The following is a 14,064-nucleotide window of genomic DNA, read 5'->3' as shown; positions in this document are numbered from 1 at the left end:
AGGTAAGTAGTGCAGTTATTTCTTACATATCCCCATTAAAGCATGAAGGAGTCCCATTTTTGACTCCCCAGACTCATTCAGTTACTTGAACGTAAGACAACGCGTGTCCTTACATTCACAGGAGATGCTCAAATGCTCCAAGTGCTGGGGATTACAGAAGTATCTCAGCTACAGGGATCCCCACCAGTCACCAGAGAAGTACGTACACCAGCACTAGGAGAAAAGTCCAAATTATGCTGGGAGCTTAAGGTTAAATAAAGGACACTGATTAGGCACAAAGTAGAAATATATAAACAGCATATTTCTTTTTATTTTGTTTTTAAATACAGAGTTTCCTTACACAATAAAGGAATTCCCTCTCCCTCCCCGCCCCCCACCCCAAGCAACTCTTATCAAAAGAAATCATTCACTGTAAAATCAACACTAGATAGAGGCATGCACTTTAAGAGCATATTTAGCAAGTGCAGTATCTATAGGCCATATCTCCCTAAATAGGAACATGTGCTTTCCCTCACTTAAAATAGTTCCCCAGCAATCTGTGACAGAAACCTCCTGGTCACCAAACCCAGAAATATTTAACCAGTTACATGCCATGTGACACGTTGGAAAATAAACCCACCGGTGGTCTTCTCCTGGAACGCTGCAGACCGCCCCAGGCAAGCGGCTCCGCTAGCGTTGGCTTGCGCGGAAACGGGATGCGGGATTTGCGATGAGCCGGCTCTGCCTCAGGAAGCTTTTCCCTCTTAAATCACCTCCTCGGAGCTTATCCTGCATTCACACTCCCTCCAAGGAAAGCAGGAGGGGAAATGAGGGAGTATTTAAGATACAGCCCCTTTCCCAGGTCAGACCAAGGGGAAGGGGGTTTGGTTTGCAGTAAAGTTCAGGAGCGCATACTTTGGAGAAGGGTTTTGGGTTTTTGTTTTGGTTTTTGTTTTGTTTTTTTTCTTTAGTAAGACAATTCCTGTTTTCTGGAGTAACATCTATGTGGGAACAAGGTACAACTTCACATCAAGAAAGAGGACAGAGAGAACAGAGGGGCTAAACGCTTCCGAAAATAACAGAGCACTAAGCCACCTCACTTATTCAATCAGAGTGGCTCCACCAAACACGAGAGACTAAAATCCTCGGAGGGTGAACAGCACAATAAGCTTCTCGCTTCCCAGCAGCTGCTGTGCTTTGAAGCTGAATCATGCTTTTTTCTCCCATGGGAACAGATCCACCTAGAGCTGCTGGGCACTTCAGAGCACAGCCCAGCACCTGCCGGGGATGGACACATCCAACACGCATCCCAACGGCCACAGCTTCCAGACACGGGCACCTAAAACCACGGTCCTACTTACGCTTTGGCACCAGCAGTCTTAGAGATGGGAGGTAGCTGCTAACACCTGGGCAGGCAAAGGAAGCTCCTCAATAAAGATGGGAATCACTTAAAAACATGTTTATGCAGGCTGGGACTCTGCTGGGGATGCAGTTTGAAATAAAGTGACACTGGTCCCGAGTTTGAGAAGTTCAGCAATAGGTGATGCTTTAAATAATAGAAAGGCAGCTAACCCTGTTCCCAAGGTAAGCAGTTGATGGAGAGGAGGGTACGCTACATGAGCTCACTCATGTCACTCGGATGTCAATCAACCACCTCCCGAAAAGGGATCACCTGCGAAACTGGAGATGCCACCACTCACACCAAGGGCTGCACCTTCTGCTCCAGCCACATCTGGCAGAAACCAGCACGGCCATGTTACCCTGCCATCGCTCGTACGGACACTGGCAGAAACCATCCAAGTCATCCAATCACGTGAAACTTATCTAAACTCAATGCCTGGAAAGAGCGTGCTGAGACACCGATTGTTGCTGACAGGCAGAGCGAGAACCGATCTCATCCCTTCAGCAAGCCTCCCAAGCACTGAAACTGATACTCCAGCTGCTGAATTTGATATGCTGATTTTCTGCAAAACCCTGATCACATAACAAATACTTTACTGCTAGAAAGCTTTTTTTTTTTCATGCTAAGAGCCAGCATAGCTCAGGTCAAGAGGGAGAGAATTTAATTGCAAACTGTTTTTTCCTACTCTTTACCATTTTGTTCACCTTTTGGATTCCCACCTGCGGCTAAATAAGAGATACCGATAGCTTTTGCAGCAGCAAGAATTTGTCACACAGATGACCAACTGAGATGCCACATGCACCCCCTCTTCTGCTCCAAGAGCAGACTTCAGCTCTCCAAGCAAGCAGCTCTTTGCAGCAGAGATGCAGATGGGGAGCAGAAGGCAGCATCTCCCCCAGGACAGGCTCTTAATATTTAATGCGACATCAGAACAGTGCCAAATGATCCAAGCTCACGGAGGGTTTTCTACAAGGGAAAGACAGACACAGCCAAGGATTGTCTTCGTTTGAAAGGAAAACACACAAAAGCTGAAGAGGAAAGTGCTAATTTATATTTCTAAAGCATGTACTCCAGCAACTCCCTCATCTGTCTGCTCTTTACACAATATTGATGGTTTGCTCTTTGCAACCAGATCTGCAGCCAGTAGTATAATGGACAGGGTTTGGTACTTAAATGCCTTAATTAGATATGAAAACAATTAGAGAAGACTATTCTCTTCTAACATCCACAGGCCTCAGCACAGAGAAAAATGGGGCAAACCCATCCCATTATGTCTATCTATGTTGTTTTGGAAGCTTGACAGATAAAAGGAGGACAGCCCAACTGGAACACTGCACCATAAAGTAATCATCTAAAGAGATGCAAAAGGCAGTACAACCATAGGACAATTATGAATCCATCATAATTGCTTATTATGGCAAAGCGAGCCCCAAGGGAGCAGCCGCTGCTACACTGCTGCTCAGACACAGGCTCACGTTCTCCAGAGAAAAATTCCCGCTCGGCACCCTGGCAGCATTTCCACAGCGGGGATGCCAGAGCCAACTTCCAGAGAACGGCTGGGGAAGATGAGAGCTGGGTCAGGAGATGACAGAAAATGGCTTGCACTGAAGTTTGGGGGGGACAGACACAAGAGATGAGCTTGAGCCAACCCTGCTTCTGCCTGTCAATCTTCCACGCAGGTAGAAACACTACAAGGGGCAGATACAGAACATGACGAACAAGAAAAAAGTTTGATAGAGGAGTAACATGTGTCAACAGATAGTGTAGATACATGCTTAGTGGGACACAGACTGGAAAATGGTAGGTGCTTTTGGTGACATGGCATGTCTCAGGTCCCTTTTCTGTTGCTGAGAACTCCAGAAAAAAAACCAAACCAACCCCAACAACCCTTCCCTCCCACCCCCAAGCATTCTCCAGCTATATCCAGCTTTGGCCAACTTCATGTTTCTTCAAAGAGTGTCCGCAGAACACAGTTCAGCAGCAGCTTCTAGAGCAGCCAAATAAGATATGCAAAAGTTTACGAAGTTTCAGTCTTTTGGTACAGCTGGGGATGTGGACCTTTTGGTGAGAATTGTTTGACCTACAGTATATGGAAACGTGACCATCTACTGTATTTCTTTTCAGAGCATTCCAGTTCACACAGGTCATCAGGAAGCACATATCACATCCCACAGTCATTGGGCTCATCTTGAAGCATTTCACCAGATGGCAGCTCTGAAACAAACCAGCTGAAATCATCTACTCCATCCCCATCCTTTCACAGCAACGCACCGATGCATATCCAAGTAGAGCTTGACATTTATTAATAGCTTCAAATGTTGACGCCAGAGAATTTGAGGATTGTTGCTAGTGAAGTTGTCAGATTCGCCTCCTAAGCATTCTAGAAAGTGCTATGCTGCCTGTTCAGCAGTCCATGTTTACACCAACTTTCCTTAATTTACATGGAGAAACACATCTATTTCCATACATAGCATGTCAACAGTATTTTGAAGGCAACAAAATAAGTTTCAGACCAACAAAACTATTCAGGTATAAATCCAGTTTTAATTGTCAAGCTAACTTCTAGCTCCTACATTCAATGCAAGGATCAAAAACTACAAGTTTGAGAGTAGAAGTTTATTCTATCCCCCATTTCTGATCGTTTTGGCAGCTGTCAAAAGGTAATTTCCAATATCCACTTGTTTCAGAAGCTTTTTACTACCTTGCGGTTCCAGGCGAACATCACGGACTCTCTTAATAGCTACGAACATCTTTCAAACCCCAGTTCTTTGGCAACAGTTATACATAGCGTTGTGCGTATATAAAGAGCTTATAATAAAACTTCTTTTACATTCTAATTGTCTTAACCTTCACAGAAGTATTAAAGTGCTCGATCAACTCTGAACAAACTCTCCTTCCCTAGGTAGCCTACTTCCTGGAAACGCCTGCACTTAAGTCAGCAAAACCAGAAGCAAACAAGAAGAGAAAAGGTACTTGTCTGAAAATAAGTCCTCCGCAGGATCATTACAACCCTTTATGAGACAAGAGGCCTCGAGTCTCACATCTCCCTTCTACCCACGTATTGAAACATGGGTTCAAATGTTTGACGAGTCTAAGCCAGCACAACTTCTTTTCCCGAGTTGTGCTGATTTCCCATCAGTTGATTCTTTGGCCCCTGACTTCTGTAGAAAGAAAAAGCTGCAAAACAGAATCCTACTGATGCTACAAAGAAAATACAAACACTGAAGTCATACTGGTAAAGCAACAGCAATAAAAGAAATAAACAAGAGCTGTGATGGATATTTAACCCCCTCAAGCTATCTGGATGTTAAGCAGTCTCAGTTAGCAACATTTGACACTATCTGAAATCAGTGCTTTCAGAGAGGCTTTGAATAGGGACATTTTTGGTCCTTTTAAGTAGGTGGATGGAGGATACATGTCAAAACTATTTCTGCTGGCAAGACCTGCATGCCAGTTCACCCCACTATGCTCTGTGCTGGAGGAAATTTCACCCAGGGCCCCTGCTCTTCCTCAAAGAGTCACATTCCCTTGAGCACATCCTCTCCTTCCTCCAGCCACAGCATCCACAATATGATTTAATCCATCCCACAAGGTGCCTTCTTCCTGCCAAGAGCCGAGACACCAGAAACACAACCCCAGGACATGTGTGTTTAATATCTTACTCAACCGGAGGATGACACTTTTGATTCTAGTTTTGGTTAAATCTTTTGACATCCATGGGAAAAACATGTTATCTAAGCATCATCAGGCCTTTGCAATCCCTGCCTTACAACAGGTACCGAATTGTTTGCTGTCACCTGCTCTTTTTTTCCGTTGACTGAAGATCAGACATACTTTTACCATTTCCGCCTTTACGCTGCCCCAAAATCCTGTTTGGTGACTGTTTGCCCCCTGTTTCTACATGCAGACCTTAGTAACAGCAATTAGCGATCTCACCACAGAAATGACTCAAAAGCCAGGAAATATTGACAAAAGCGGTCAGAAACCACGTACAGATTTACACCTGCTGCCACGCCACTTGCCAGCCGTGGCATGAGTTACCCCTGCTGCCTCCAAGACCGACTGAAAGCCAAATACATGGCATTACCTGCTTTGATGTACGGGGGTGGTCATCCTGACCCTGAGACTTCTCAGCAGTTCCACAAGAGTTGGTTGGTGCAACACGAAGGTCATGCTTTCAAGGTCACGCGACGCTGTTTTTTTGCTTGCTAAGCTGAGGGCTTTTCCCTGCGATTGCTCAGGGATATATAAACCATGGCCACATTCTTGGGAACACTCTTACTGCTCCCCTCCATCAAGTATCAATACAAAGATGAAGGGTTTAATAAGAAAGCAAAAATTTAGGTTTTCATACCTGTTTTAAAGCCATAGGCAGCTACATTAGCATGAAATACCATCTGATATTTAGTGCAAATACACCGAATCTTCAGTGGCTTGAGTCTGGCTTAGTTTCAGTATAGGTGCTTTTTACCTGATGCCTTCCTCCCTCATTACAGAGTTGGTCTTCCTCATCGTGCAGAGGAACACCCAATGGGTAGGGCATGTGCTGATATAAACTCTGCACCACTTACTGGGCAAGCAATTGGTAAGAAACACTTCTCTGTGCTAATAATATATATGTGTTCCATTTTATATTACTCTTCTTCCCTCATTTCTACTGTTTTGAAAGTTCATTATCTTCAGGGGTCCACATTTTACTTCACACTTTACCTGTGATCTGTAGTGTGCAGCAAAGGGCAAGCACTGAACTAAAGGGCAGCTTGTTTCACAGTACTCCAAATAAGAAAACTGTCCATAGCACAAGCAAAATTAAATAAATGGAAATACAAAAAGACAGCAGAAGTTAGATTCATCCAGAAATATAATATAACGTCTGGGAGTGGGGAAAACCAGAGATTAGCTACAAAACAGAAACAATGAAATGACCAACAAATATTGATGAGGCGAAAGAGGACAACTTTCATTGCATGCTGTACATAAAAATTAAATGCAAAATTCACATGTTGGAGCATCAAGACAGAATGATGAAGGTCTCAAGCCATGGGAAGAAAGCAGCAAAGGAACACCTTGAATAAAAGCAACACATGAACAAAACCAGCAACCGAGCAGCTTCAAAAGGAAAAAAGTGACCATATCTCAAATGAGAAAAAGCAGCACTGAAGCAGAACACAAGTATATGGTCAAGACATCACAGGTAACACTGACTGCACAAAACACTTCTGATATTTTGAAAGAATCAGGCCTATTTGTATATCTATGCAAAATATATACACAAATCCATATGTATATATGTACACATAGGCACTACTGTACATATGTATATGCAATCATTAACAGAACTGCCCTTTAACAAGTTTCAGCATCTGACTCTGGGTGCAAGCAAGAATGTTGCAGTTGTGCAAAACTACACTTCTGTATTTGATTACCAAGAAGTAATGGTAGAAAGATCCAAAATTCCCAAATAGCTTAGACCCAGATGCAGTTTCATCAACATCACCATGCGAGCCCAACCTCTGAACTTTTCCAACCCTTTTTGTAGGAATTCAATATTCATCCAAAGCTGTGGATTGTATCAGTACAAATTATATCTGTTTCCAACCCTGCTAATCTGAAGAGATGGCCAGACATCTCTCCTGACATCAGTGGTTTAGCACGAGGCCATCCCACCCTGAATACCAATTTGGAAATACTAGATGCATGGGAAATTAAATTCAAAGGCCAGAACAGCACTGTCATTCTGTAAAAGAAGGGCTGGTTGCTGTCCTTATAGTGTTTTGGAAGAAAGGGGCATGGTGCATAAAAAAACCAAAAACAGATTCCTTCCACCCTCAAACAAGGGAACATGTGACAACTCTGAGAACGTATACTCCAACTGTACGGACAGGCTGATCTTTGGGGTTTCCAATTTTGGGATGTGGAAAGTAGCATTTTCCATAAAGCTTGCTTGCCTCACAGCTCCAAAGAGCATCGGCCTCCCAAGTCCAAGGCTGTTTTGGTCTGACACTTCAACGCTCAGTTGGTCTTTGATATGTGTGCATTACCAACGCCATATTAGAGCAGAAAGAAAGTGGTGAAAGAAAGAACTGCAGATAGATTGTTCTACGCCTCGACAAAGCCGCCTTCCAACTCCGAAAGAGCTGTCCTCGCTGCTCCATGTGTGGAGGACCCCGTTTAATGCTCTGCATCCATAGCATCCAAGTACTTGGCTTCGATGATCCTAGGGAGCAGGTTATACCTAAGATTGAACCAGAGAGATAGCATTAGTACTGGTTTATAATCATGTAACATTTTGTCCATCCCAAGGCTTTGAAGTTGAGTTTGTCCACGGCCATGCATACAATCCAGCTGAAGCAGAGATGAAGCAGGGGAAAGTAAAAACAACCAATCCTGCAAGCAAATACAGCGTTTATAGGAATAACAGTGCAGAGCACCTCCTGGAAGAAGCTTCCTCATTCCAGCTGAAGAGGAAAGAGAGCATCTTCATCCTCACAGGAGAAAAGTCACTGTCTTAGAGCCCACTGTCACCACAAAGTATTCAAGGTGCCAAAAATGTACCATTTCACCCGACCCACAGCTACACTCCTGGTTTGTGCTGGGGAGGCAGGTGCCCCCTGTTTGCTAGTGGGTATGTTACTTTGCCAAGAATCACCATTTCTTTCTAATTTTTACTTTCCTCATCACTTCCCCTATAATGGGAATGTTGGCTCAAAGACCTGCATACAAGGGTTATTTGTCTTGCACTTAATCAGCTCCCCAGGTCACTCCTTTCAGCTCTCGCCACAAAGAAGCTTTAAGAGACAGCCCAGAAGCTTTGGTCCTTAGAGAAGCACCAAATATATCAGCAAGACTTGAGACCATGGCAAGGGGCTAAGAAGGGCTGTGACATTCATTCCTCCAGCTGCTGGTAAGCCTCCATCCTATCTGGTGTCTGGATTCTCCATTGGACCATGGAGACAGGGATTCCATTGCTTTTGGGGTCTGTTTTTTTTATTTGTTTGCCTGAACTTCCTCATGAATTAACGTATTCGGGTGAGAAAGGCACAGCACTGTAGCAATATGCTATGAAGGTGCTCTCATTAAGTCCTACCACATATTTATTTTGACACTTTTCCTTGCTTTACAAGGAAGCTATTCTTCAGCTGTTAAAATAAGGCACAAAGCACTAGAAAGCCAGTTTAAGACTTGGAAGGGCTTTTCAACAGCTATGCAACAGACCCCAAACAGCACTTACTACTGAGAAGTACCAGGATCTGCTTAAATAGACCTGACATGAAATAAAATGCTTGAGAGCCATGGGAGCACAGATAAGCATCACAGAGAACTCAGAAAGAAGATTCTTCCTGTCTGAGCGACCAAAAACTAGTCATACCAAAGTTTTGAATCAAAGCCAGGAACTGGGGATAATGTGATCTCTTTGGGTATCTCCCAACAGGCTGTTCTCCACTGCAATAATGAGAAGCCATTGTAATCCATTATCTTTCATATCAACACTACACCAGTGGAAAAAGATGGTCCCTCACCACTGACAAACAAACCATGCATCTAATGCTATCGGACAGCTGGAAATGTGGCTTTGAGACAGACAAGTAACATGGCTGGTTTTCTGGATGGGACACTGAGCCATGACTCACTCATCTGGGTTTGATTCTTGACTTTGACCCCTGGACACTGTCCCATCTCCTCCTCTTCCCTTCACTTCTTAAAAAAAGAGAAAAGATATTTCGATATTTCATTTCTTCTACTCTGTCTCATCTATTTAGAGTGCCAAATCTTTGTGAAAAAGTCATTGTTAACTACAGAGCTCATGCATCGTGGTGTTGCCTTCTCAGCTAGACTCCACAGAAACCACATGAAGGCAAAAGAAATCACAGGAAGGAAAGCCAAGGGCAAATTTCTGTGTTGTGCCAGGTAGCGCCATCTCCCCCTTAGCAGCAGGGCTGATTATCCAGCTCCTAGAAAAAGCTGCTCTGGAAAGAGAAACAAGTTAGCAACAGAGCTAGTATAAGATGACAGTATCTTATTTACTCAAAAGAAGGTAAGTTTGCACTACTAAATTATCTAGCTCTTATTACAAAAATCAGGTTCTTTGACAGCACTCTCTCCACACTAATTTGGCTTATTACACTGTGTCTGATACTTGAATGTTTGGCAAAGAGTGTCCCATGCTTTCTTTTCTGTATTTAGCTGCTCTGTGGCGAGACTTGCAATTCCCACAAGAGTCAATCATCCAGCACTGCACACAGTTGAAGTATTTAGCAGCCACTTAACCAGTCATCCAAAGTGACACCTATGTGAAGGGTGGGTGAGACACTCTCACCACAGGAACAATAAGTTCAGTGTTTTCCAAAATTTTGTTTATCTTTAAAAGTCCAGCCCAAATAGCTCTAACCTGATCCTGTTGAAAGCCATGGTACTTCTGACATTTGCTTTTGTTCTAGAAAGAACTAGACCCATCTTTATCACCCAAGGAAAACACCACAATAGCTGCCTTGGCAGATGATCACACACTGGTAGCCCTGAACTTTGAGATCAGACAGAAAATCTCTGAGACTGCAAGCTCAAAGACAACCAGATATCTCTGGATGCCATGCTGGCCTAAAAATAATCAAGCGGACTGGAAACAGATCTGTTCCTTCCAAGATCTTATTATGGCTTCTCATTATAACCAAAGGATGGAGAGCATGAATGATTTAACTGGAGAATGATGGGCAGTCACTGTTAATGAACATTAAGGAAGAAATTAGTTAAATTTCTCAGCGATTCTCTCTCAAGACTGCAAGATATTGTGCGGTCCTCCCAGTTTTAAAGATACATTTTAAGACTAAATGTGGCCAGTTTGACCTAACTGATCATTCATTGGCAATGGCATTCAGCAGTGCGGGAGGTCTGTAAGGTCACCACAGCACTGGGTAAGAGATAAGGATTCCTCTTAGGAAAAGTTTCTAGCTCTGCCCTGAGCACAGGCCTTAGGAAATCAAATTGCAAAGCAAAAAGCAACATTAACAAATACCACCTAGAGGGAAGACTCAGACTACGACTCCTCAGGAAGATCAGGCATCTCACAGGCACTGCAAAAGATGACTTATTTGCCCCTTTGCTAGCTGAAAAGAGAGCACCTGCCAGCCCAGAACCCTTTCCACAACACCCAGTGTCAGTGAAATCACAGGTTCTCTGCACTACTCCTCCCCAAGCCTGAGCAGCTGGTGAAAAAGAGGTCACCATCACCCACTTCCAGGATTTGGCTACTCAGGAAAGTACCAGCTGCTCTTCTAGACCACCCAGCTGTCCTGCAGTTTAAGCCTAAGGACAAAAGGCATGGGAGACAGGGAAAACAAACAAACAAAACAAAAAAAAGAGGCAGCCAAGCGTTGTACCTGATTGGGATCATCCCTATCATGATGAGCGGGAAGATCATCTTCATGTAGGGCAACGGTGACATGCCAAAACCACAGAGGATGAGGAGCTGCAGGACCTGCAAGCCGGTGAAATAGTGGATCTTCCTCTGGGGCACTCTGCGGATGTAATGTGTCGGAGGATAAGCAGTCTGGGAAGAGAAGAATTACACGTTAGACGTGCAGCGACCTGGCCTTGTGACTACAGAACGTGGTACAGGCTTTTGAACACCAGGGTTTTAAGGAAGTCATCGATTTACACACAAACACACACAAAGTGCATCAGCATCAGAGTCCTTAACTCCTTAATAGCTTCAACAGCAGAACGCAGGATTTATAAGGTTAAAGCAAGTGCCTTAAACCACAGCATTGGCAGCAACACAAAGAAGATAACTGGGCACTAGAAACCTGGAGAAGGAGAGACACACCACAGCTAAAATTGCCTTTGGGAGCATCTGGAGTGCAATGAAATATCTTGATAAGTACAGTAATGAGATTCCCCTGAATAGGATTATCAGGGCTTTGCAGCAATATGTGAAGTGCCTGTTGGGGTGTGTGGGGGGAGTGACGGTAAGCAGATGCATTTGGGTATTGTTACCGCTGGATGGTTTCTCCACCTGAAACCCAGCTCCTCCTTATTTTATAGCCTCCTGTCCTCTACTGTTCAGACTCCACGCTTGGCCCTGGTGGTCCCATTTCTTGGCTGAACCCCCGCAGGGGAAGACCAGGAGATTAGACTGGGGAGGTACGGGAAGAGGCTGTACTCAGATTGCAGTTATTTTCTCAACTCATATAAGCTATTCATTTTTGAGAAAGAAGGGAAAAAAGTGACATTAATAGGCTAAATATCGCTCATGGTTTCTTTTGACAGTTACTTGCTCATGTCTGAGCACAGGCTTTGACTCACTGTCTATACATCAATGAAGAGTATGAGCGACTGTCTGCTGGCACCAATACAGGCTCGATGGATTTCAGATTGTGCCATGACTCATTAAAAGGTTTCCAGAAAAGGGAGATCTCCATATTTCAGAATACTTTTTAATTTTCCAAACCAAAGCTTGGAAAATTCCACACATAATTTGTACTAAAACCAGAAGTAATATTACACATACATCAGTAACTATTCAATCCTCATTTGAAAATTGACATGACAAATGTAATCTTTACCCAGATTTTACAGTTTTAACCTCTGGGATTGTTATATTAGAGATCAAGATGGATTAGCAGAGACACAGAGCCAAATGTTTGGCTTATTAAGCCCTTGACCCTTGTTACATAAGAGAAGGTGAGCTGGAGACTCGCTATTGCTCCCAGGTACCGCCTACACTGCAAACAAACACCTTCTCAACACTTGTAATAGAGACGGCTCGAAAACACATCTTTCAGATTTGTTTTCATCCCACATCAGAATAGTTTCAATAATGCAAGTAATTTCATTTTCAGTTTAAAATCCCATCTCATCGTATTTCACGAGTCAAAATGAAAGCGTAAAATATAGCAAAAGATTACCTGTTCTGAAGCTTTGTTGGGAAGATCAAAGATCACCATTTACTAACATTATGCACGTGCTTTAAAGTATTTTTTATTATTATTTTAAAAATGCATGTACTCTGCAGCTGACACAACATCACAGTGGGTTTTTAAAATTCACAAGCACCCTACATTCCGCGAGCAATGGTTTGTGCAATTGTTTGAATGCATTTTTGGTTTGCACTCTACACAGTTTAGAGAGCATCTTCACTTGTAGCAGCTATCCCGGCTCCATTCATGCACTCATTTTTGCCTCCTGGAGATAGGGGCTCCAGAGCAATTCTTAGCAGACTGAAAAGAGAAGGATTATATCCGAGACATCACTCTGAACAAGAAAGCTCAAACTCTTTTGTGGCAAGCAAATGCAGAAAGCAATTGATGCAGAGATTTGAAAGACAGACAAGATGCAGTGCCGTTCTATGAACGATTCAGCTACCACCTTTTTTTAACCCAACAATAACCACGCCACCTGTTGTTTGACACTGCATTATTCTCCCACCCATCTGTCCGCTTTAATGGAAAAGACTTGTCTTGCTCACGTCTCAGTGGCAGCCAGGCTAAGCTACAGACATCAAGTTTCACCACTACTTTGCAGAGAAAGGTGAAAGGGATACGCGAAGCGCAGGTTGGAGCTGAAAATCAGCCTCTTGAGAAGACGAGTTTTGGGGGTAACCCCCATCCCAACACCAGCAGCTTGACACATCAGCTCCTGGCACAGTTTGGTGCTAAGGTTGTAAATACAATTTCCTTCTCTGTTCCACCAGGCTGGTTGCCCAGTCTGCATACCTGTTCTTTGAGCAGGAGAGCCACCCTTTCAAAGAGCTGGTTCCCATCGATGGAGGTCAACGCAATGTAGAGGAAGAGGCCGTAGAGGACCGGCTTTGGGATCCACTGGAGAGGGAAAGGGAGGAGCAGGAGCGAGAGGCCAACCAAGAAGTTTGCTACTAGACTCGTCAGCCGGGTCTCCTTCACGCTCACAATCCTGGAAGCAAGAAACCAGGGATTAGGGGAGTAGGATAGTGCCCCAGTATCCACGTAAGCTTATCGCTGGGGCTCACTACTCTGGGTAGGCGCAGGACACGTGCCACTCGGGAAAGGGAAACTCATCTCCACTGCACTGAGATCAGCACTTCTGGCCCCGTGCTGACACTGAGAAGGCAGAGCTCTGCTGGATCCAGGCCAGGCACTTAATCCACAGCTCAAACAGAGCAGCTGGAAAAATGCCAAGTTCCCCTTCTGCAAAGCTCCACAGATCCTATCCTGAGCTAAATTGCCCTCTGAACTAATTCTGTTTAGCACATTGGAAAAAAAAAAAAAAAAAAAAGAAAACCAACCCAGGCAAGAATCCTCTTTCTGGGCAGTAATCCTTTCCTCGATTTACCCCGTGCATATGCAATTGGCTTCTATCCAAAAGAAAACTCATTGACTTCTATGGGAACTAATGAACCTCTTGTAAGAAAAAAAAAATAGAAAGTCTGCATACTCTTGACTGCGAGTCAGCATTTTTGATGTATATGAGGATCTCCTTGTTTATATGGAAGGGAATGCCGAGAGCACTACACAGAGAGCTAGAAATTTAATTCTGCTGTGGATAATAGCAGTTGCACTGCAGATTGCCTATTACCATGCAAAACATGTAATTAATTAATGCAAATTTTCTAGAGCTGACAGACCACAGATTGATTTTTTTTTTTTTTTTTTTTTAACGGGGAAGGGAAGATTGACAGGAAAGCACGCAGCAACTTTCAGAGCCTACTTGGG

General features: G+C 43.7%; 1 protein-coding gene across 3 annotated transcripts in view; it reads right to left on the bottom strand.

The window, feature by feature from the left end:
- Positions 1 to 3,298: 3,298 nt before the first annotated feature.
- The window catches only part of SLC4A11 (solute carrier family 4 member 11), a 98,154-nt gene continuing 87,388 nt past the window's right edge, over positions 3,299 to 14,064 (bottom strand). For all 3 annotated transcript variants that reach the window (XM_075044380.1, XM_075044215.1, XM_075044304.1), the window contains 3 exons: positions 13,090 to 13,285; positions 10,756 to 10,925; positions 3,299 to 7,616 (listed from right to left, as the gene is read on the bottom strand). In XM_075044380.1, coding sequence (XP_074900481.1) covers positions 7,553 to 7,616; positions 10,756 to 10,925; positions 13,090 to 13,285 — 430 coding nt within the window. In that variant the 3' untranslated portion in view covers positions 3,299 to 7,552. The remainder of the gene's footprint in view (positions 7,617 to 10,755; positions 10,926 to 13,089; positions 13,286 to 14,064) is intronic.

This window comes from Buteo buteo, chromosome 1 (genome assembly GCF_964188355.1).
Source record: "Buteo buteo chromosome 1, bButBut1.hap1.1, whole genome shotgun sequence".
Classification (NCBI taxonomy): domain Eukaryota; kingdom Metazoa; phylum Chordata; class Aves; order Accipitriformes; family Accipitridae; genus Buteo; species Buteo buteo.
The sequence above is the reverse complement of the archived record's forward strand: the minus strand, read 5'-3'. Positions and strand labels throughout refer to the sequence as shown.